Here is a 24,895-nt window from a genome sequence, read left to right as displayed (position 1 = left end):
TTATTACAAGCTGAACTATAGAACATAATTTGTAGGAATTGAACCGAAAATTATTTAAATGGACGTAAACGGTTAGAGGCTAATTGGGTTTATTGCTAGAGCTATTCGTCGTGGGGTTCTGGGTAAATTAACTGGTTAGGTAGATATCTATAGAAGCGAATAAAATATGAATAAAACGGATGCGATATCAACTCACCATTCAAAAGCATTGTAGTGATAGTAGCAGAGTCCTAATCCATACAAGAACAGTGGATCCTTCCAATTATCTGGTTCTAACGCGTAGAATTTTTGATATGCCGACATTGCTGCAATAAAATTATTATGTTAAAATAAAATCATAAGTATTATGAACAGCAAGAGCAAAAAGCTCGTAAATATATTTAAAGCACTGGCAGATCTAAATCTACGATTAATTCGAAAGCATAATATTAGAAGTTTATATTGTTTTTCTTTCTAATGAATATAGGTAGGTATGTATCGTCATATTTTCATGAATAAACATTAAACATGTTTTAGCACATAAAACTCTTCTTACAGGATCTTTTCTTGGACGACAGAGACTTTATAAGAACAAAAACAAGTGCGTACGGAGATGATAATTTTATACCTTGTTTTTGGCATAATATAACGTCGATATTGTCGTCGTAGGTATATGGTTTGTAAACTTATATATTATTAAAAAAAAAACTCACGGAAATCGAATATAAATACCACAAAAACGTGTCGATACTTAAAACAAACGTAACTTGTTAATTTGGGAAACGTGCTCATATCTAAATGGCACTAATTTAAAAATTCAACATGAAGTTAAGCAACCAATTTCTTATGAACAGGGAGATAGGTACTAAACTTTATTAAATCAATTTAGGTATTTCATGAGTAACTAAGAAATGTGATACAAAATCGTAAGCCCTCGTTGAAATACTATTATTGTATAAATACATAATCATTATTACTTAAAGCAACAATGATTATGTATAACGTTTTGAATGAAATATTTGCATATTCGTAACTCAATAACAAGTGTTACTGAGTAAACTTATTTCGAAATAGTTCTTCCGTTTAGTGGCGCCCCATCTGCTCATAACGCATACTTTTGTTGCAGCCCTTACAAGGTACAGCACCTGTCTAACCAGTCGACTTCCCCTTCAAAACATCCTTACAAATACCAATTTGAATAACAATCAACATTCTTATACATCACACCAAGTCAATAGTGTGTTATTTCTATTAGTGTAGTTAACGCTTCAAAAATTACTGACGTAAATTCCCACGTCAAAAGCTTCTGATAACATAAAATTAAAAGAGCACCAGTAATACAACGTAACAAGTAAACCTTGAACTTGATTTTCTAAGAAAGTTCATTTTTATGATAAGAATTTCTTCAAGTCACCGGAAACTGGAGCACTGTAAATGAATAAACATTCTACCTACGTTTATTACCAAGAAAACTTTGTCAATGTTACTACGACCGAGCTGAAGCCCTTTCAGTTCGTTTCCAGTAAAAATCTACTACTTTACGAGAAATGCGTGACTCCGTGGCCGTGGTACCGGCAGCGCCATCTATGCGCCCTATGCGTAAACAAATCAACTTAACAAGCATAAACGTTTGCAGCTAAATAAAATAAATTAAATAGTTATGTCCCAATTGAATACGTATTTTACAATTTTTAGTGCTATATTAGCATTTATCCTTATATTATACTTAAAATGTCAGTTAAAACCCCAGTGAAACATGAATATTGAATAAATAATAATTAAAACAACGAAAACCCGTGACAATTTACGTAACATGTTTTCTTGGAAATGACGGGAAAAAGAACATTAGTCATCAGAGGATAACATAATACTTATCAAGTAGTAGGTATTTACAGTAATTCTTATTACGTTACACTTTTATCAAGTCATTACGTCAGTGGCATTGAGGAAAATAAAGTATAGGAAAATGGGTCAAAATAATATTAATATTAATGACAAATTAGGTACCTACTTTAGCTTCTAAAACTTTCCCGGTTTACTAATTTAGTTTTCTGAATAATACAGTTTTGAATTGTTATAATAATATTGAGGCTGAATGGTTTGGATTGTTATTTAAGTGGGAATTCCCGTCTACAAAATAGTTAGCGATTAAGGTAAAAGACATCGTTCAGTAGGAAATTACTAATATAATTAGAAATAGGTACAACGCTAAACTTTGTTTCGGGGTATTTTAATGTGTAAAACTACTACTTTCAAACGTTACATCTGCGACACAAGAACTGAAGAATGTTGTAATTTGTTGTTCAAGACCTTTTTTGTTTGTACTCATGTCATAAACTGTACCGACCTATGAAGATAATAAGCTGGGATTATTAACATGATCAATATCTAAAATGTGTCAGATAGAACATCTAATTATTTACTACTTCTTGTGTACACAGAGAGACTTCCATAGTGTGATGTCCAATGGAATTATACTCTGGGGTAACGTTGCCGTCATCCAAACCATCTTTGTGCCGCAGAAAAGGGCTATTCGTGCAATTTATAATCTAGGAAGTAGACATTCACTGAGGGAAAAGCTCAAGGGAATAAATTTAAATATAATGACGGTGGCAAGCCATTATATTTATGAATATTTAATATACGCACATAAAAATATCGCACTTAAAAAAAAGTGAGTAATAAATACACAACAATAACACGCGCAATAAAGACAAACTTATAATTCCAGCCACTAGGCTTAAAAAAATAAGCAAATCCTGCAGTGGTTAGTATGTGCGATTCTAAAATAAATCCCTAGTCAAATTCTAAATTTAAGTTATTAATTAAACGGAATAAGCTTAAAAGGATATTACACTGTTAGAGATTATTTCGATGAAAACAAATCTAACGAATGTGTTGCTTCTGCCAAGTCTCTTCTCAGCTTCTAGTCAGCTTTTCCGAAACGGTGGTACATTTAAAATAATATGATTTCAAATTCCTGATAAAAGTTTATGAAATAAAACATAGTTGACTTGACTGTAATAGAGGTATCTGAATGTACCGGCGTGTAAATGTATTCATCAATTGCAAAGTTAACTAAATATAATATTGTCCCTATAGAATATAATTACTGCTACTCGATCAGCACCAAGCATACTTCAGATGTTTTACCTCATACTTATTATAACTATTATATGAAAATGAACATATATTATTATAATAGAAATAAATATAACCCATTCCCATCCCACTACTGGGCAAGGGCCTAATGAAGGAAGGGTTAGGCCTTCAGTCCACCATGCTGGGCAAGTGCATATGAAAATGGATAATACATCAGTTGGACTCAAATAAAATGAGATGCTTTGTTAATCATATAGAATAACGTTAGTATTTAAGAAAGTTAACCAACTAGCATTTCTTCTATAATATAAATATTTTTCATAATGAATTGTGTTTTAAGTTACTTGTAATTGTAAGACTTTACAGTAATTGGTTCTTAGATCCACAGCCAGTTGAGACCATGTGGATCGCATTTCTTTGTCTAGGCAAAACTGATCTATGCCATGTATGCCAATTAATTGTAGCTTAGTTTGAGATTGTGAAGCATCTTCAATACAACAAAAGCAAATAAAAGCATATATTTAGTATCTCACAAACAGCAAAAAAGTAAGCACAAAAGCAATGCAATGTAAAAGAATGAGTTGTTACCTTTGGCATAATCTTCTAACAATAGATGGAAGTGTCCTAGTTTACAGTATGTCTTTGGATCTATGCAGATATCTCTCCTGGCTCCGGGGGAACAAGCCCTTTCTTCCTCCTGTAACAAGACAAAATACATATTTAGCAAACTAATTATAATTATGTTACAATTTTAAAATATACAGGAAAAGTTGCACTAAACTATAATAACCATGTAAAAAAATCTAGGTGTATTGTTTAAAAAATAATATGTATGGAGAATTAATGTGCGTTAGTTATTAGTGTGGTGCTGTTATGTCCATCAAAATATATGATTAATATTATTACTGGTGTGTGGAAATATGTATAGAGAAGATCCATATTTAAAACTAAAACGAAATAAAAAACGTATTAACTACAATATATATTCTTTTATAAACTCAACAATAACATTACTTTACCAAAAAATATTATATGGGAATACAGGAAGTATGATAAAATCCTGTTTTACATTTTAAAACAAAATAACCACATAATACCTACATTAATTTCAATTGTATGTGAACAATACAAAGCCTAAGACTATTTTTATCAGCATATAATATATGTATAATAATGTATATGCATAGTATCTGCTTGCATGTTTTGCAATAGTGAAAGAATACAATTAAAGTATTCAACTGAGCTGATTGCAGCTATCATCAACAACAAAGTCTTTGACTACAATAAAAGGTAGTCTATAATACTACAATATAACTAACATAACAACTATATAATGAATTTTATATTGAATGAATAGCAACCACCGATCTGGCAGTCTACAGAAATTAACCACCAACTAACTACCATGAACTTTAAATGATTAAACACAAATGAACTACCATGTTTGGTAGCTAGAATATTTTTCAATAGTAGCCCAGGGTTAGGTTACATGTCTGGTATATGGCAATAGGTTCCTTTATATGGGACTATCATTAATAATGATAGTCCCATATAAAGGATATAATAAAAGCAATAAGCATGTAATAAAATATTTTAAATTACCTTGACTTGAACCAGCATGCCCTCAAGATATTTAACGGCTTTGAGGACAAGTGCTCGAGTTCTGCCATGTTCAGTACCTCGCAGCTTCAGGAAACCAAATTGTCGGCTGAAATCAAATAATTATATTTGAGAAATATAAAAAAATATGATTTGCATAGTTTATAATAGATTAATAACTATAAAGATATGGAAACTTAGCATAAAGAGTACAAAGTTTATATGAAATATTATGACCTAGTTTTATAGTCAACTAACTGGCCAACACATAAATCTCACATTCAAACTATTCTTTATTTAGTAAACTTTGTAAAAAGTATTTGAAATAGTTGCTAGACTTGCTAGTTACTAAGAGTTGGTGCCATTTGCTTATACATAGACTCAGTTCTACAAAGGAGCATATATAAGTTGAAAATGAAAATTTATGTGAACTAGACAGGTACTAAGATGTTCTAACTTTTTTTACTTAATAGACTATTTTATGTTTATAAAGTTTGACCAAAACAAATTATGAGAATATGTGTTATGTTTATTTGTGACTCTTCATCTGCAATATTCTAAGTAGAACACAGTAGATACATTAAGATTAAGTTATTCATTATATATTATGAGTATATTTAAATTTCTGGTTTAAAGTCATACTATAACCAGTACTAAGTGTACATTTTATGGGATGAATACTTAAAATACAATATAATGAAAGAATAAAAATATAGTGTATAGTATAAGTAAGTATACTGGTACATTCTAAAATTTACCTAATCCATTCCAAGAGCGGGATAAAAGTAGGAAAATATTTTACATCATAGAAGAACCATTATGTATACAAACAAAGTAGTGCTAAAACAAACATGTTTGGACGTAATCTAAAAACAAAATCATTATCTGAATTGTTGATAAGCGCAATTATTCAATCACAATCTACAAATACAGTAAAAGTTATAAAACTCGTACAACCGAAGCTTTCATAAAATCATAGGTACGTAAAGTTTTTTTTGTTTTGGTTGTATTGTAGTGAAATAGGTTTAAAGATACATTAATGCAACAGCCAAGGTAAACATTTCATCGGCACAGAATACGGAATAACGAAAACAAAAATAACTAAATATTGTAATGTTTTAGTTACCTGTCAAGTTCGGACAAAACTTGCAACTCCGGAGAGGTTAGATGCAATTCTTCTTTCTCATCCATTTTTACAAGAAATGTAACCGGAATGTAAAGAAATGTTTTAACTTCAGTGTTATAACATATTTTTCACACAGAAACTGTAATTTACACAAATATTAACGCGCAAACAAGGCGCGGTTACATACGAACTAGTGACGTAACATGATCCGTCATCTATCAAAATGATTCCACTATAAACGACGATCAATAGTTTGAATCGATTTTCAATTATTAGTAAATGGATATTTGATTTAGTTTTATTTGCATGGTTTCTGTTTTCCCAAGAAAAATAAATAATAAAATATAATAATTAATAGTCGATGGCAGGTCCCTGCTCCCCAAAATATTTAAGTACATGAAATCTTAATAGGAATGTTTTATTTGTTTGAATTTATAATTATGGACCAATATATATTATTTACTTACATATAGGTACCTACCTATTTAAATAATATGAGCTCATTTTATTCCATAGTGCAAAAATAAAACTTATAAAAAAATGTGAAACTATGCCTTAATAACCATCAGATGTTTATTTTGTTTCTAAAAGATCCATCTACAGCATGACTTTTAATTATAATGAGCTTTGTGAAGGTATAATTCATAAAGAATATATTTTATACAAATTAAAATAATTAATAATCGACTAAAAGTGGTAATCCTCAATATGTCATTGTCAGTTTTCGTTGTCCTTGTTGTCTTTACCATAGACCATAATACTTTAAAGAATAAAGTTTTAATTCTCTTTGGTAGCTGTAGTCTTGTCATGGCGCGCAGTTGTTAAATTTCATTATTTTGGGAGTACAGTGTTTTGGGAAAGATTTTCTAAAATAAGATTATTCATTTTTAATTTTGTATTTTTTGATCAGCAATAAACTTAATACCAAATATCCAACATGAGTTACAGGGATTCTGTGAGTATTTTTAATTGTTACGCCGCAATTTTATAAAATAATAATAAATTATTTATTTTGCTGCAGAAATTAGAAATTGTTTCGCTATTGATATATTCTTATTGATTATGAATATGTGGTTTTTTCTACGTCTCTAAAAATAGAATAGAGTATCGCCGAGTTCTATTTTTATACAATTATTAGTCATGGATTCAAGGTCGCTGTGGTCCATCCGTACTTAGATAGAAAGGGATATCAGCTTTCTTTTGTCGTCCGTAGATACAAACGTTATTGAATCACGTGTGGTTTTATAATTTGTTTATTAGATTATGAATATAACATCACGCGTATAATATTATATCTACAAAAACTTAGTTTATTTTTTGAGTTAGTAAAAAAATACATTTTTTCGCAGCTTTTATACCCCCGGTATACCCATACCCGAAGACAAGTTTCCTATTGCGATGTATGTACTCTATATAAATTTTAGTTATAAAGAGTTTTATTTTATTCATTTATTAACTAATTCAATAAAACTATTAATTTGTATTTTTTATCGCTTATTTGAAAAACATATTAATACTTATTATGTAATAGAAGCTTAGAATTTTTATTTGTTTTATTCATCTGTGTATTTATTTTATTATTTGAAACATAATTTCATTTATGTTATTATAACAGACTTGGAACACTTCATTTTCAGTAAATAATTGATTTCGTAGTTCCACTACATCAGTTTAAAGAATATTATTTAATATTGTGTTTATTATTGCATTAATCACGTAAATACCTACCTAGACCATTTTTTTATATTTATAATTTTTTTGTAAATTAAACAATATAATAAATATTGGCATATTAATACAAATTTAATATATGAAATTTTATCAGATAATTTATTTGTAAATGATTTGAAATTATATTTTTAATTAAAAACTAAATTATTTTAAAATTACATGAGTAAAATTACACCTTCCCACAGGGGTAGATGGAGACCAGAAAAACTATATAATATAATTTCAATTTTTAAAGGAGATCGGCAGATTTCGTACAGCTTAAAGTTTGTGTTGTTTCGTAACAGAATTTGTACCACTTATTAAGGGGACTAAGTCACTTATTTTTATTTGGGAGTATTATTTTTAGAAGTCCGGATTAATTAGAAAGTATTTGTTTATTTTAATAATAATTTTTGGTCCATGGCTTATATTTGTTGACAACTAAAGAAAAAGAAAATCTCATGAGACGTCACTTTTCGTCTGACGTCTACGCATCCGCCAATTTGCTGTTGTTTTGAATTATGGTTTTGACAGCATCTGAGCAATTTAGAGAACTATCGGGGCTTCTAAAAATGGACATAACTTTTACCTCCCAACTTTTAAAAATATAAGAATTTTAAAATAAGCTTGTCTATCATATTAGCTACCAATTAAAACAAAAAGTAAACCTAAACATGACATTTTATAAGCTGTACGAATTCTTCATATAAACCTGCCGTTCGCCTTTATTCAAAAGTTATAAAAGATCAGTACAACTCAGTACAAGTAACATAATACTCTGGTTTCCTCTGAAACAAAGTTAAAAGCTTATCCTTGAGCTAATAATATCATGGGCTATTCAAAATAAACTGACCATGAAAAAATGTAGCATTCAATTATTTACAATACATCTTATTGTATTTTGCACTAGTATTACATGTATCTTATTCATTTATATATGCTTAATAATTACATTAAATAGTACCTCAAAGTATATGCGTGTATATTATTTAATGCTTCTAAATGTCTTAATAATATATGTTCCATTATCAACAGTACTCACTATTCCCAAGAACTCATTCATACTGTGCTGCTAAAGAACAACGTGTAGGATCCTACATAAGGACCTTAATGGTATTTATCATTGGTCTATGTTTGTGTGACCTGTGAATCACACGGTTGACCCCATGCTTGGTGTTATCCAACTACACAGATAAATGTGGTAGACGTTGCATTTATAATTTCAATGAAATCTTCCTACAACAAGAATATCATAAACATATTTTTGTAACTGTTATTTTCTTGTACATAATGTCCATTTTCATGTTGGTTGTCTATCATTAACCAGTATTTTAAATTTCATTGGAGTTGTATAAATTGTTTATATCAACATGCTTGCATACTTTGCTTTTATAATCAGCCCACTGACTGAAAATCTATAAATAAGCTGGCATAAAGGCCTTGAGTTGTTTGAATAAATATTGATGTTTGACCTCTTTTCTTAAAGCTCTTGTTTTATAATGTGATTCAAGCTTAAAATGCATAACTGTTTGAAGTTCCTAACTAACAAATGTAGTTATTATAATACACCATGAAGCAATTACGAGTAGCAGACAAAAATATATATAAAAATGCGAAATCCACTTAAAACGCGAAACAAAGTCTCTCGCAATAAAATTAATTCTGTAAAGTGAAGATAAACATTATTTATAGGCGTAAAAGTCTTCCGCATTTTTATAGCTATCACGTTTTGTCGCCAACGCGTTCTAAATTCCGTAAAACATAACAAAACACTGCTGCTTGAAACTAGTTAATTAAGAGATTCCGACTAATTTGAAATGATGATGCACTCCCCTTATCTTACATTCACACTGCCCTGACGATAATAACTAGTTGTTTATCAATTAGAGATGAAACGGATAGCAGTTTGGCCGGATACCGGATACCGGATATTCGGCCTACCACCTGGCCGGATAGCCGGATATCCGGCCGCCGAATATTCGGCAGAACTTAGAACGCTTGTAGACATCCGTTTTTTTCACCGGAGAACGGACCGTGTTTTTTGCTGGATAAGCGGTGGCGTAGGGTTTATAATGAGTATGTGTACACGCACCGGACATCGGTCCGGCGAACAATTTACGCCGGATGCACCACCGCCTCCCCTCGGCGCGACGGACACCGGTCCGGTGTAAGAAAGAGCGGTCATCCACGCCAGTGTATTGGTGCGTGTTGACGCAGCCGGACGTATTGCCTGTTTTCTGTAAATTGTGTGCCGTCTACCTGCGTTCTTTTAAAAAATGCCCTATGAAAATCAAGTTAAGCCTCAAGAACTGATGCAGCAAGATGATTCCCAATCTTCAATTTAATAGTTACTGAATTAAGTTCAATCACAACGCCTGATTACGATTTCGATTTTTTCTAAAAGTCCTTAATTTATTTTTTGAGTATAATATAACAATTACTACCTACCTACTAAATTTTGTTTTAATTAATACAGGTAATTCGGTATGTAACGTTTTTTTTTCGAATGTCCGTTATTTGTGTAATCCAATCTTTAGGAAATTTTAAGAAACTAATTTGAAAATTTTTGTTTTCGAATCGGCAGTTTTATTTTTATAAGCCTTCAAAAGTTGTATGAATCTTTGTATAGCGAAGGTTATTGCACATAAAGTTTGAAGCTCCATAACATTACTATTCGGCCGGATGTCTATCCGGCCGAATAGTAGTTATCCGGTATTCGGCCGGATAGTATTAAGGCCGCCGGATAGGCCGGATACCGGATGGTTACCGGATATCCGTTTCATCTCTATTATCAATATTTGTGATGAAATGACGTTGTCTCACAATTTTATGTTTATTATACGCATTGCAAGCGTCGCAGCAGTACTAACTACTAATGTTTTCTGAACATAATAACACTACAGACGTATAACATAATGGGTCAATCGTTTTGTAGATATGTAAAGCGTAGATTCTATGTACAGAGTTTCGGAGCGCCCTCGTCGGTCCTCAGTTCGTTGTCGTCGTTCCGTTCCCGACCATTCGCTGATATCACTTACAACCCGTCGCCAGATCTAAATGAAGTATACCCTGGACTGTACGTCGGAGATGCGTGAGTAATTTCATATACCTGCATACTAAGTAGTAAATAAATACAGTCAGAAACAAGAGTGATCTTCACAGCCTGACAGTGTACTTTAAATAAAAGTGTTATATTTAAATTGTGGTCATAGGTAGAGCTGCAAACACCTTAGTCAAAATTATCGCTGCGATCAAAGTTTTTTTAACGTTTATTAATAGGTACATAGATTAAGGATTTTTTGCCGATTGTACAAACTTGTGCAGGAGTTTCGGGTTCAACTGTCGGAATGCCCGGGTGAACGAAAGATAACCCTGACTGGTCGCGTGACTTACAGCAGCAGCCTTGTATTTAATTTTGTGCAATGAAAAGTAAAACGTCCCTTTAGTTATGACTCGGTCTTAAAACTTGAGACGTAAAGTAAAGGCTCTTGCCCCTTTTCACGTCGCGTGACTTGTTCAGACATTACGTGGTTAGTTTACCAGCAAAACGTCTAGCAGAAGATAATAAAAATACTCTTGTCATTTAGTTGACAATCGCTCAGATTGTTTGTATAAGTAACAAATGAATTTTGATTATTTAGAGTCGCAGCAAAGGACAAGCAGTTCTTGAGACGTATGGGTATCAACTATGTGCTGAATACAGCTGAAGGCAAGCGCTACACGCAGGTGGATACTGATCACCTTTACTACCGCGATTGCCCCGGAATGCGTTACAAAGGCTTCCCACTCATGGACCTGCCAACGACCGATATATCGAAGTACTTCTACATAGCTGCTAATTTCATTGATGAAGCCGTTTCTAGCGGAGGTATGTTAAATTTTAATAACATTTCAGCTTTTTATTTAATACGTAGTACGTAGTCTGGGTGGAGTTAAATAAAACGTTCTTTCCAGGTCGCATCTTGGTTCATTGTATGATGGGTGTTTCCCGATCAGCGACATGTGCACTCGCTTTTCTCATGATTAAACGAGGCATGTCCTTCGCCGAAGCAATGGGTACTGTGCGCGCTCGCCGCGACATTCATCCCAATGAGGGCTTCGTTCGTCAGCTGCAACAACTAGACAGGGAGCTGCGCCTCAACCGGATGCGCTGACCCTACAGTTTCCATCACTCCCTCCTCACTCTCCCAATAGACTCCATCGCCGGTCGGCGCTGCCGTATACGAAGCCTCGACCGAGCGCACCATTACAACGACTAAAACGCTAACTCGTATTGTGAACCTTAAAGTTTCGCAGTAATGTTCGTAACAATAACCAGACTACTATAATGCCGTATCCAGTTTCGTAACAAGAGAGAGGTGAAGTGTACTACCATGTACTACTGACATTATTTACAACTAATTTTAGATTAACTTTATATAGGACCGTTATAAATATACTGGCGTTTAAATTTGGCCTAGTGTTATACATAATGAATGTATCGTAGATCGTTTATGCCTGCGTCTTGCCAAAACTTGAAATGTAGCAGGCAATTTTATTTCGTGAGCTTGTCTATTAAATCTCGAAAAAGTTAAATTGTTAAAGAATTTATGACTACATTTTTAGATTAGATGTTTTAAAATTCAAAATCCAAAGTTACCAAGATGTACATAAATATTTATAGTTATTCGATGAGTTAGACTCTTTTGACTTTTAAAGTGAAAACAAAAATTGAATTGTAAGAAATTAAGTAACTTAGTATCAATAGATAAATAAGTCACAACTCCTTTTTTTGAGAAAGTTATGAGTACGATAATAATATAAATGATTTCCAAAGCTTTACTTTGTTAAACATACATAGGTATTACATTAGTATAACCATAGTACCACAATATTTTGTTACGGAGAATGTTTAGATATGTTTTGTATCACACATGATAGTTTGTATTGTATTTCTATTTTATGAATAAGGTATAATGAAGTTTATATCTGGGTTATATTCTCGAGTGCCATTTTGTTTTGTATTGATAGATAAATATGGCTGTTATTTTTGTAGAAAATGAAGAAATAATAATTATTAACTTTTAATAGAATAAGAAAAGTTACTATGTCCAGTTTATGAAATGTTAAAGCTTCTATATAGTTTGTAATTATTGGTATAATTGACTATAGTACAATGCCTAGCCTTACGGTCATGAAATGACGTTATTCTGTATGCAATAATGTCGATATTCCCGAGCGTATATTTTTATTAATGTTAAGTTTACTTTCAAGACTGGCAATTATGGCACGCTGAGTGATGAATGACGACACGTAGTAGTGGTATTTAGCTTAGCATGTATGTCATTGCCTCGCGGCTCGCGCCCGCGGCCCGCGGCCCGGGGGCAGGTGTCACACGCGGTGAGCACTCATTGTTCGAGGACTCGCACTACTTGCCAACAGTCGCACGTGACATTTGGCTGCACATGTGTGTCACTATTAAATTCTATCTAATCTTAAATTAAATCTCTCATCACACAGTACAATAAATCAGAAGACCTATTTTTGTAATCAAAGCTTTTATTTATTTTAGTTAAAATAATAATAGAGACTAATATTTATTTACACCAGTTCAAGGAGTAAGGTATCGGGTGGTATCGGGTTGAATAAGATATGGATAGTGACTGATGATGCGCTAGTCGATGTTTATAAGTGCAATATTTAGATGTAAAGGAGCACCAAAGGAAACAAACATTGTGATATTGAATGTGACAGAAAAATTATTTGTTTTAGAAAGAAAAGTTATTTTATTGTAGTTTATGAAAGTAAAACAGAGCATAGTATCTATAATATAATAGCCATATAGTGATATATTAAATTGATAATAATGTGGCCAATAATGGAGCCTTGCTAGAACGTTCATCCCTACTTTCTGTCACGGGCGCAACACAGGTCGAATATGCAGCTACTCGCGATGCAGTTGAGCCGCATCACCTATAATATTTATGAATGTTATTGGTATCTCGCGTCACCATTCTAGTTGGCAATAGTAACCAGAATGGTTTGTCGCAATAATTGCTGGCCGGAATTCCGGTCATTTTATATCTATTTTTAGTATATTACATATCCAATATTATTTTTACGACACCATCGAATCTACATGTAATATTATTATACCATAATGTTATTTTACCAATATTCGACTGGTGATGTGCGCCTGTGATGGTAGTAGGTACCGTAAATACATAGTAGGTAGGTACTGTTGATATGTTGGTAAATGATTTTGTTGCTGATATAGTCGTTTAACATAAATATTATGTAATAATATTTCATGTTTAAAACTTAATAACAATCATGTACCTGTAATATGTAACAGTTCAAAATAATAGGATCACTAGGCTATCTTGGATAGTGTCATTAATAATTATGATAAAATTGTGTAATAATATACAAAGTATTTATTTAAATAAAGTTATTTATTTTAAATTTCATGATCATTTTTATTCATGATAATTTATTCTGTTTCCATAGGCTGGTTACAGTCATTAGAGCATTGCAGTTCAGTTGTTGGCATATAAAATAATATAATAATCAAAATATGCCACTGCATATTATGAATCGTTTTGTAAACCAATAAAAAAATTTAAAATAAATATTTGATATTCTGTCTTGCAGCAGGCATGTAAGGTCCACAACATTTTTAGTACAAATAACACAGGACCTAATGGTTATATAAAAAACCTGTTATAAACAAAGTTGATATATTCAGCAGGAGTATGTGTAAGTACTTGAGTGACTATACAAAACTCTTATGCACTTTGAGCATATGAATACAAGTAAAATAATGAAACAAATGTTTGCAAGTAACATAATTTATTAACTACACTAAGATAAAGAAGTAAATTATAATTTTACAAGTAAGGGCGATTCATTTCTGTTTTCTTTGCTTTCTTGTCTCTTGCTCTAGGCCACCACCTGTGCTCAGTTGTAAGAGTCAGACTAGACAATTGCTTCCTAGCAATTTCAGGTTTCATATCCTTGAAAACTCTGTATACCTCACTTTTGTCGCTCATTTTTAAAACAGAGTTGTCGACTTTGGTTTCATCTGGAAGTGGTCTCGAAAACTCATATGGAAACTCTTGATCCTTATGAAGTGCGACTATCGTAGTCCCATCGTCGGTGATAACTATTTTGTTGTAACATCTACAAATAATTTCTTTGGGTCTAAATGCAATTGCTCGTATTAAATGAGCCATTATTACTAGAAAATGGGTTTTCACAAAAACATAACCTCAAACTTGTGCAGACTTTGACATTTGTTTGTCGTAAGTGTTGGGCCATTTATTGTCCATATACCTATTCCACAATCGCCTAAATACATTATTAATATTAAAGTTGTACTTAACGAGAATGTCAGCCTGTCAAGAATACTATATAGATAATCAATAATAGTCATAGATTTTGTAGAGTTGATAAATGTCAGAATTGACAGAATCATTGATTATTTTGCGCTAAAACCCTAAAACAAAGTTTTGTTGTGTAATGTAATTTTGTTATAAAGATGGACTTTCCGGCTACACCGTCAAATGCATCCGATAGTAATGAATACACGGGAGCTACACGTTCTCCATTTCACAACGTACCCGATGATAATAAAAGACGCAGGTATGTTGTTGAAAAAACATCAAACGTAGATGTTACACTTATTTGTGCGAATGACTGTTTGTATATTACATATATTATGTTCTAGTTCATCGCGGTCAATAAAACGGAGGCGTTTCGATGATGAATTGGTTGAGTACAGCTTGGGTATACCCGGTGCTTCACTGGGTAAAGGTGATAAAAGAATGCGTACCCAGTCATATACAAGTCAAGTATCAGATATTCCTGCGGCAAGCGGGCCTGTGGCGGCTGCGAACCCGCCTCAAGAGCGTCGCAGAGCTTCAAGTAAAGTATCTGGCGGTGGAAGTGTTGCTCGTAAATCGCGCCGTAAAGGACAATTGAGTCATCTATCAACAAAAGATTTAGGGCGTTGGAAGCCCACCGATGATCTCGCTTTGATCTTAGGAGTGCAGCAGGTAATTGGTTTATTATTTGTAAACATAATAGTCATCCAAATTCATCAACTGTCTTTTCAGGCAAAGCAATAGTTTTGTTGCATCTCAGTATTACAGTGTGCAATCAACAGATCTTGTGTTTATTTCCAGACAAACGACTTGCGCATAGTGCACCGTGGCATAAAGTTCTCATGCCGATTCACTGTTAGTGAGCTTCAATCCCGATGGTATGCTCTACTGTACAATGCAGAGATATCTCGGGTTGCTATTGCTGCTATGCGTAACCTACATCCCGACTTAGTGGCTGTGGTGCAACAACAAGCTTTATTTTCAACTGCAGAAGAAGAATTGCTTGGGACTGTTCCTAGTGTAAGTTCTGTAAGGATTCTTAAATTTTGCTGTGTCACATCCAAATATATGGTTTTGCATTTCAATTAATTCTCAGTATGAGACTGAAATCTTAGGCATAAGAAATCTGGCATTTGGTATTAAAGCAGGAGAGCAAAAATTATGTTAGTTTTTATGACTTATAACTTAAGATGTCTTATTAACTTTTTCTGCTGTCTTGGCGAAAAGACTAAAGCATGTCTACATATTCAAATGCACATCAATGTATTGCCTAAAATAAAAATGCAAACCTATTACTTTACAAAATGTTTTACAAAAAAAGAAATTGAACAATGTTGTACTATTATAGGTACCTAATAATAGTCTTTTGTAGGGAACATAAACATTTCTTATAAGAATGTAAAGTGCCACATCATCATGTATTTTGTTTTTTATTACAGTCCAGTCACCCAACTGAAGCCAAATTTCAAGAGATTTTGGATCAGAACCCACATGTATTCTATCCGTCTCGCACAGCCAAATCCCTAATGACTCATTGGCAACGATTGAAACTGTTCAACTTGTTACCTGATCAAAGGGTTCAACCATTGCCTAAGAGTAAGTTTTGTTTAACTTATGTAATAACAATAATATGAATTAATATAAGAATGGAACATAACTGTTACTTACATTAGTAATTACAGTCAAGAATTTTTTAATGTTTGTTACTTAATCATACTAAAACCACTGAACGGATTTTGATGAAATTTGGTACACAGATAGTTTGTGCACATTGTTAATAGCGGCTTAAAGTGCCAGGCAGAAGATAGTACTATAATAAATTCTAGCTATGCTGCCTTGATACTAGTTATTAAGATATGAAGCATTGTTTGTTGTTAAGCCTAAGTTTCTATGTACAAATTTATTGCCAGTAGATGAACCTTTATGTATTTGATACAATAAACATTTACTCAAAGTACCATTTCCTTCATGAGATTAATATAGGTATTAAAAGTATTAAAATCATCTCTTTTAAGCCATATAAAATAACAAATTAGTATCTATCTAGCTAGCATATTGTATTGTTGAGTTGTATTATACATATAAGTTTTGTTATAATTTCAGATGCAAGTGACAAGGTACTTTCATTCTCTGATGCTGAGGACACACTGAATGATTCAGAGCTCACTGATTACAAAGAAGAAGGGTTGGAAACTGAAATGCAGATAGCTGACAGGTATTCATTTTTATGAACTGTTACATGTATGTAAAGCAATGAAGCCAGTGGGTAGCTGCTAGTGTCTTTGTCTTTGAAAAGGGGCATATAGTAGAAATAAAACACTAAATTTGGTGCATTCATGGTCCATTCCTGAGCAAGTTTCTTTCTGAAAATAGGGAGGAGTTAGGCCTTACTTCTATGATAGCCATTTATGAATAGAGGATTAAGCATCTCTTCGAAATATATAGACTTAGATTATATAGACTGCTCCTGTGGCGCGCCCGATAATGTGAGGTCTCTGATTCCTGGGTCGCAAAAAGTTCTATTGGTCTTTTCTTATTCATATTAGAATATTTACTAATAGTCGCCCGAAGTTTAGTTACGTGTCCCGTAAATAGGCTCGCCCCCTATTACATGACATTGTTAAAACATGGGTGATATTATGTTTTAAATGTTTGTTTTGTTTATTCAGGATCGACAAGAAGGACCTACGTCTATTAGAGACGTCGCTGACACGATGGCAAGTGTTGGTGTCATCAGTGGCGGGCAGCAGCGCGGACTTAGATAAGAACACTCTGGCCGTACTTCGAGGGAGACTCGTGCGGTATCTTATGCGCTCTCGAGAGGTAAGGTATACATAAGCTAATTTTTTAGACCGATTGTCCACTGTCACTGGCAATGCAATTGTTGGTGGCGGAATTAAGATGACGTGACGGCGAATGTAGTGGACAGGCGGTTGTTGTACCGTATGTGTCGCTACCTTGACGCAGTCATCTCGTTCTCATTGATAACGCAGTGGATAATTGGCCTTTGTCTTGCGTGTTGTGACCGGTCCAGTAACATATCCCTTAGGTAGGCATGGAGACAGATTGTTCAGTTACTTGGTAAGGGTACAATCTGTTGTTTCGATCTATGTAAGTCTATCTTTTTTTAAAAGATATGTTATTGGTGCCAGTCGATTTTATGTATGTCATAGGCCAAACGCAAACTAGCGGAGGCGCGTCGAAGATGCTGAGAATAAATTATTCTTAACTTCTATGACAAGTGGATTAAAGCGGCATGCGGCAAGATCGATTATAGTGTTCTGCGCGCGGTACGTTGTTAAGGTGTCATGTTTTAATCCACATGTCATAGAAGTTAAGGTTTATTTCAAATTTGTCTATTCTCATTACTTCTACTGGTTTGCGTTAGGCTATAGAATTTACTTCCAAATGCAAATACGCAGACGGTACAAATATTTGTGTATGACACACATTGCCGTTTGATGTAGTGTTGTACTCGGAATTCGTAGTTTATCCCGTAATATATGTGAACCCGGCCCGAGCGAAATGTATTTAAATGCTTGTTTTTTATCTGTCGTTGATGATGTGACGCCTAGCACCCGCTTTGTGTATTATTTTATTTTTTGATCCGAGAACCAATGAATCGTTTGGTGTTGACTGTGCATGAGATTTTATTCGTGACTGTTAGCCCCCCGTCTTCCCCTATATTTTATTAATTATAGTGCGTTATATGGTTGATCATGAACGTCCTACACTATATTTATTAATTATAGTGAGTTATTATATACCTAGTTGACTGTGAACGTTATCGTGTTGCATGTTATTTTACGTCGATTAATAGGGAATATTTTAATCACAGCATTTTAATTTAAATAATGTTGCACCACGTCTAAAATCTGCTTACGTGAATTATAAAAAGAATATGGTTATTCTTTTTATAATTTAATCAGTGATAGCCGAGTGGTAAAAGTTGAGACCTCCCACACAAGTGGTCGCAGGTTCGAACCCGAGGCAACACACCAATGACTTTTCGAAGTTATGTGTGTATTAGAAATAATTATCACATGATCCAACGGTGAAGGAAAACATTGTCAGGAAACCTTGCATGCCTAAAATAATTAAACCTTGCATGCCCTTTTAGTAGTTCATAATAGAATACTTAAAATGTTTGCATGCCCTTAATGAGGGTGAAATATGTCTTCGAACTGCATATTTTACTATAACATCTGTATATCTACCATATTTCAAGCAAATAAATGATATTTGAATTTGAATATATAATACATTTATTGAGGGCATGCAAAGTCCCCAACCCGCACTTGGCCAGCGTGGTGGACTCAAGGCCTAACCCCTCCCTCATTACGGGAGGAGACCCTTGCCCAGCAGTGGGACATCAATGGGTTAAATTTATTTATTTATTTTATTAATTTAATTATAATATTCATCGGGCGCCACTTCCGATGCGATACCAACCTGTACGAGCTAGACCCCACCACTGCTTTTTATCACAGTTTTCATCATATTAACGACTAAGTAATCCATCCTATTAGTGCCCATAGACAGCTTTTAACACCTTCCCTCAACCGGCTTCTAGTCCCATCCACAACGTCTGCGGTTCTTTTATTTTAGCTTATTTAGGGCTTATATGTCACTGCACTGACTCCAATTTGTAGATTGCTCATGTACAGGCAATAGAAGACATATTTTAGCGCATTTTTTGTTTTTTTTTTGCTTCTAGTTATAAATACATCATTTTTTTAAATGTAGTGTTTCTAAATGCAGTAGATACCGTGCTTGATATTGCAATGCAGATACTTATCGCTACTTGCTATTTATGAAACAATAGAGTGAGGTTTTTTCGTTTGATTAATATGCTAGATTGTTAAATATTACCAAAGTTGAGATATAACTAAAAGCATTGTAAAACACAGATTTATAAGCATCTTAGATTCTTCTTAGATTGCTGCTACTGCAGTTTTATGGTTTGACGTTCGTTGCTAGTCTTGCTCACATACGATCAGTAAATGTTGAGTTGAGCAACTTTTTACGCGGATCATTTACCATACGAAAGATAGACTTTTTTCTTCTCTATAAAATAGTTTTAAAATGTTCTACGTATTGAAAGTGACTTAATTTAATAAAGAAAAATTAAACTTTCTGCAAGGGATTTATGTTTTTGAGTTGACGAGTTCAAACCCATACAAAAATTGTTGTCTTTTTATAACCTTCACATTGAGAACTGGCAACAATTATTTTGGAGGTAGAAAGAAGGTAGAAAAAAAAAGATTCCAGAAATGTCTAATTTCATTCAATTGTTTGTCACCGTAAAGACAGTTTCTAGAAAGCATATTTGTGATAATTATCTTTCAATACTCATAATATTAATATAGTATTGACATTATGTTAGATTAATGACTTTCCATTTACAATACTTAGAATTACGTGGCATCGCCATGGAAACTGTTATAAAACATCTATTTGACAATTTACACTATTTTCAATATTTATTGTTTTCACAAAATTAATTACTTTGCGCCTACGCTTCCTCATTTTCGTTGAATCCCATATTTTGTATAATTAGGTATATGTCTCAGGGCACTCTCTGAAATCAACCAATATGAAAAGCTTTATTTCTTTACGACTACGCTATTGATAAGTAACGAAAGTTGCTTTTTAACTCAAGGTATAGACAGATGGTAGGTAGGCCTAAAATTATTCTTGCTAACATCCTCGGATAGTAATCTTGAAGTTTTTAAATTATTTCTAACAGTAACTAATGCTAGGAGTGTAATCTTTTATTCCTTTAAGGAAAATTACTAAGTCAAGTCGACCTTTTAATATTCTTTTTAAACTTTCAACGACATCTTAAGGAATAACATAAATTTAAGTCTTTAATTTTAGTCGCCCCAATGTTGATGTTTATATCGATATAACGGCTCCTATTTGAATCGACAAGCTAACTATTCGTAATTACGATTAAGAAAACAGTAGTTTGAAAACGTCATACCTACATTCTTTCTCTCTTGGGTACCACGACAGCTGGTAATAAGTGGTGTTCTCAATGAATCAGCGACGCTACAGGTGGCGGGTACTTTTGCTAAGAACCTTGCCCTACTTAGTAATAACCGATCGTTTAACTTGCATTGTCAAGACTCAAGACGTTCGATGTCACCGTTTATGTGTTGCATAAGTTCTTGCAAGGAAAGTTCTGTCAAGCTTGTTTCCCGACCTTAATGAATTTATGGTACATATAAAGCCTGTTTCACGCTTTTCTATAATTTTTGAATGCACTATCTGATAGATAAAGTAAAAGGAAAACTGAGAAAAATTATACTTGCTAAAACTTTTCAGAAGTGGTAGAGTCGGGGCTTAAGATCTTAGTACATTTTGTACCGCTGAAAGTTCATATCTTCCTTACCTATAGTCATTTTAACATTTTAATTATGAGTTTTCATAACCTTAATATAAATCTATTGAAAATACAGTTTCATATTAACAGATACGCGCAAAAATCACAAAATAGCATGCAACGAAGGTTAAATTATTGCAATCGATATTCTGGGAGGGTCTATAAAGTAGACGATGATGACATCGACGACTTAGGTAAAGTATAGGAAAGTAATTAATGATAAGTAATTAATTTATACGTAGGGCATAAGACAATATTAGTTTCTAGTAAGGAGTTGGGGCAAATATGGCCCTTTTTGTTAAAATAATAGTCACTAGAAATGGATTTATGCGAATGAAGCGAGGAAAGTTTGTAAGGAACATAGTATAAATGGGGTTCTTTGATCCTCCAAGCTGCATTTTATGAGCTCTGCCTACCCCTAGAGAGTCACTAAGTATAAAATGCATTGATTACGCTTCTTTTAAAAACACTAAGGACATGGCTGTCTGCTATTATTTAGTCTTTCAGCTGTCTTCGAGGCTTGAGTTCATCATCATTGTATATAGCAATACTCGCGCATTGATGAATCTCGCATATCCATAATCTTCGAGTAGTCACCGGCTTCTTGCTTATGCAGCTCACTCATCCCTCCGGGGAAACACGTTCGAGAGTATTTCAACCGGTAGTTGTCACAAGCGCGCTCTAATTTACAATCGCTATTAGTTGATGATCCAATGCTGGCGTTACTGGACAAGCTCTTAGGATAGGTTATCGATATAAGGTTTATTATTTGCTTCGACATAACGTCTGTCGGAAATTTCAATTTCAATAAACGATAAGGCGTAAACTAAGAATGTCTGCTCAGTACGATGCTTTAACATCATCATGTATGGGGTTCTTCCCTAGGCGAATAAATGGATCATTGTCTTGAAATAACAAATACATAGAAATTAAGCAAAATAAACATCTTTATATTATGAATATATTATTATTCTCATAGTAGTTATTAAAAGTTGAAATAAGCTCATTTTCATGAGACAAGGTTACATCAGATCTATTTTAGCTGAAATAATAGTACCTAGAACTAATGCATATTTGATAGCCTACACGTTCCAGCTTTGTGCATACACAATAGTCAAATGATAAATCAAACCACAATTAAAAAAATATACTTTATTGTCAACATATCTCAGATCTGAAACACGAAACGAATATTAATTCTACATTTTTAAATATAAAAGCGCATGAAACATGTCCCTCAATATAGTCAGTACATGGCATTTGCATATCGATATAGTCATGGGCCCTGACACAGGTCTCAAGGACACCACCCACGTCGCCCACCCTCTAATGACACGGTCACCACAACCGGTCGACGAACAACAGAAAAAATATCTATTCATTTCACTATCTAGCCCGTACATCGTCACGTATCGATTGCCCTCGTTTCAATAACTTTATGATGTCGAACTATTTTAAACTCTATTCTATGCTGTTTATCTTCGTATTTGGAAGGGTTCTTGGCTGTTTTGTATACAGAAAATGGTATACGCATCATTTACAAGGTGTATGTAAGCAGCTTTTGCCAAAATAAAATACCGTAAAAGACTTAACTCTAAGTAAAATTTTCTGAATTCTTGTAATGGAAATTAAACTATCTTATGTCATACCTAAAGTCCTAGATCTATATTATCCATGTGCTAAATTTCATTTATACACGTCCACCAGTTGTAGCATGATTGAGTAACAAACATTCATCCAACCAAACATCCTTATAAGCCTTGCCTATACGATAGGTCCGATTGTAAAGGGGTCAGATGCGCTCTCCCGACCTTTCCAATGTACCCGCGTCGTGATTATTTGTATGTGGGAAACCCAGTTTATATTTATAATTAAGATAACAGTCAGATGCAACAATTCAGTTATATTGATGATGCATCTGTCGCTTGGTGAACAACAGACGTAAATAAGTTTGCAAGCGGGTTAGGTACTTGGTGTAAGAAACGCAGTTTTCTTCTTTCTTTTGACTGAATTCTTCCAAGACTGATTGTATATGTTCAGTCAGTATTTCCGAGGTGTGTCTATCAACACTACTTCGCAACTCAAAAGAAGTTTGAAGATTGTTGGCGTGTGTTCACTCTCCTTACGATTTTAATTGGTGTTCATGTGCTTAAGAAACTGCTACATTCAGCCAACAATATAATTCTGCTTCAGCGACTTTTTGAGACTCCCAATAGCTGTTCTACAGAGGTCAAAAATAGTATGATGAATTACACGTGTAGTTAGGCATTTCACTATGTACCTAGTACTTTTATTGAGATTAATTTTACCTATTCATTTATTATTAAGTAGGTGATAATATTATGTAAAACCTAATTTTCTAAAGTGATGATTAAGTAGGTCATAATATTTCACTCGGGTCAAGCCATTGTTTCACCATTGGAATGTGGTAGACGGAAAATTCCTTTGATTCCATCTATAGAACCTTTTATAAGTATTAGTTGTTACAAGTCTAATAACGGCCAGTTTCTTCATCAAAAGTAACAGCCATAGTTAAAATGTCAGTTTTCACAATTTTTTATTTTACCCGTAAGAAACTGGCCGTAAGACAATTTGTTCTTCGTATTTCGCCGGCTGGTATTTAGGAAAAAGTTGTTTTCACAATGGCGTATTTTATTAGGACTGCTACTCCTGTATAACAGGAGTATATTTTCAGTTAATAGATATACTTAATTAAAAGAATTTGGTTAGTTAGCTGTCTATTTATATAATCGAATAAGTTTCTCTTGACCTACATGTGACTGTACAATTGACCTGAAACTACGTGCGTACATACTATGTACATAATAATATGTAAATCCTTTGGTTTTCACATTACAATTTGTTAATGAGGTGTAGTTACGGTTTAATTTTATAACTAAAGTTGGGAATTACTTGACACCTTTCAATTAGTATTTTTTTGGTTTATTGGGTTTATACATATGGATGCAATATACTTAGTCCTTTCCAATAGTGTGGTAGATTTTATTTGATGTTGTTAGAGTAGAAAATAACTAAATAATAGCGGTTGTAGTTTTCATGAGTATTGAAAAAAACATGGAAAGACCCATGATTACAAAGTTTACAAACCACGTAAAAAATGTCGGGTAGAGCTAACGAGATTATGATTCCAAAACTTACGAAAATTCTACGTTTACTTCAGTATGACGAAAAAGAACCTTGTTTTTTTAAGAAAACGTGTACTTATCTACATCTTCAATCTTATAACCTCTGGCTTTAACCTAGTTTGTTGATTTCCATGAAACTGTCATTCACATGTTAATGAGCGAAGGAAATGTGTCACAGGATAGGGAATGGTAATTTACTTTGCACACCTTACCGTTATACAAGTCTATTGTAAACAATCTTATACTCAAGTTTTGATCTGAAATGTTATATTCACTAGAACATTCGGTTCTTGTTTAGATGTTAAAAACTAAATCTCATGTATGAATAATTAACTAGCCAGAATGTTTAATTGTCTCATGCTTTTTTAATAAAAAAATTGTTTCTTTAACAAACACTCATTGACAAAGACACGTTTGTGTATCACAATCAGGAATTTAAATTAAATAAAATGCAAATTTTATTAATTTCACGCAAATTAAA

At 33.3% G+C, this 24,895-nt stretch overlaps 4 protein-coding genes across 8 annotated transcripts in view; 2 read left to right on the top strand and 2 right to left on the bottom strand.

The window, feature by feature from the left end:
* The window catches only part of Utx (Utx histone demethylase), a 30,593-nt gene extending 24,576 nt beyond the window's left edge, over positions 1 to 6,017 (bottom strand). Inside the window, exons 1-4 of the mRNA XM_076113936.1 lie at positions 5,807 to 6,017; positions 4,684 to 4,789; positions 3,670 to 3,778; positions 197 to 305 (exon numbers count right to left, since the gene is read on the bottom strand). Of these exons, the coding sequence (XP_075970051.1) occupies positions 197 to 305; positions 3,670 to 3,778; positions 4,684 to 4,789; positions 5,807 to 5,871 (389 nt within the window). The 5' untranslated portion in view covers positions 5,872 to 6,017. The remainder of the gene's footprint in view (positions 1 to 196; positions 306 to 3,669; positions 3,779 to 4,683; positions 4,790 to 5,806) is intronic.
* A 575-nt stretch (positions 6,018 to 6,592) lies between these two features.
* Positions 6,593 to 13,960, top strand: LOC142972617 (dual specificity protein phosphatase 13B-like). 4 transcript variants are annotated; one of them, XM_076113888.1, is made up of 6 exons: positions 6,593 to 6,761; positions 7,156 to 7,206; positions 8,552 to 8,629; positions 10,480 to 10,607; positions 11,158 to 11,384; positions 11,471 to 13,960. In XM_076113888.1, the coding sequence occupies exons 1-6, from the start codon at positions 6,744 to 6,746 to the stop codon at positions 11,668 to 11,670; spliced, it is 702 nt and encodes a 233-aa protein (XP_075970003.1). In that variant the 5' UTR covers positions 6,593 to 6,743; the 3' UTR covers positions 11,671 to 13,960. The 4 variants fall into 4 exon arrangements, with proteins under 4 accessions (XP_075970003.1, XP_075970010.1, XP_075970018.1 ...); XM_076113895.1 differs by lacking the exon at positions 7,156 to 7,206; XM_076113903.1 differs by lacking the exon at positions 8,552 to 8,629.
* A 370-nt stretch (positions 13,961 to 14,330) lies between these two features.
* mRpL42 (mitochondrial ribosomal protein L42) lies at positions 14,331 to 14,808 on the bottom strand. The gene has a single exon (XM_076113924.1). It carries the CDS (start codon positions 14,728 to 14,730, stop codon positions 14,386 to 14,388), a length of 345 nt encoding a protein of 114 aa, XP_075970039.1. The 5' UTR covers positions 14,731 to 14,808; the 3' UTR covers positions 14,331 to 14,385.
* A 139-nt stretch (positions 14,809 to 14,947) lies between these two features.
* The window catches only part of Rcd5 (microspherule protein Rcd5), an 18,952-nt gene continuing 9,004 nt past the window's right edge, over positions 14,948 to 24,895 (top strand). The window contains exons 1-6 of one of the 2 annotated variants that reach the window (XM_076113866.1): positions 14,948 to 15,139; positions 15,225 to 15,552; positions 15,682 to 15,900; positions 16,320 to 16,476; positions 16,984 to 17,095; positions 17,550 to 17,703. In XM_076113866.1, coding sequence (XP_075969981.1) covers positions 15,036 to 15,139; positions 15,225 to 15,552; positions 15,682 to 15,900; positions 16,320 to 16,476; positions 16,984 to 17,095; positions 17,550 to 17,703 — 1,074 coding nt within the window. In that variant the 5' untranslated portion in view covers positions 14,948 to 15,035. The remainder of the gene's footprint in view (positions 15,140 to 15,224; positions 15,553 to 15,681; positions 15,901 to 16,319; positions 16,477 to 16,983; positions 17,096 to 17,549; positions 17,704 to 24,895) is intronic. The other variant, XM_076113875.1, reaches the window with a different exon arrangement.

Source organism: Anticarsia gemmatalis, chromosome 1 (genome assembly GCF_050436995.1).
Source record: "Anticarsia gemmatalis isolate Benzon Research Colony breed Stoneville strain chromosome 1, ilAntGemm2 primary, whole genome shotgun sequence".
NCBI lineage: Eukaryota > Metazoa > Arthropoda > Insecta > Lepidoptera > Erebidae > Anticarsia > Anticarsia gemmatalis.
The sequence above is the reverse complement of the archived record's forward strand: the minus strand, read 5'-3'. Positions and strand labels throughout refer to the sequence as shown.

Excerpts from the sequence above, each read along its gene's own strand:
- LOC142972617 (XM_076113888.1), top strand. Across the intron at positions 7,207-8,551 it reads GACAAGTTTCCTATTGCGAT|TACTCACTATTCCCAAGAAC; the intron begins GTATGTACTCTA and ends CATTATCAACAG. Across the intron at positions 8,630-10,479 it reads CCTACATAAGGACCTTAATG|AGTTTCGGAGCGCCCTCGTC; the intron begins GTATTTATCATT and ends TTCTATGTACAG.
- mRpL42 (XM_076113924.1), bottom strand. The coding sequence starts at position 14,730 with ATGGCTCATTTAATACGAGCAATTGCATTTAGACCCAAAGAAATTATT.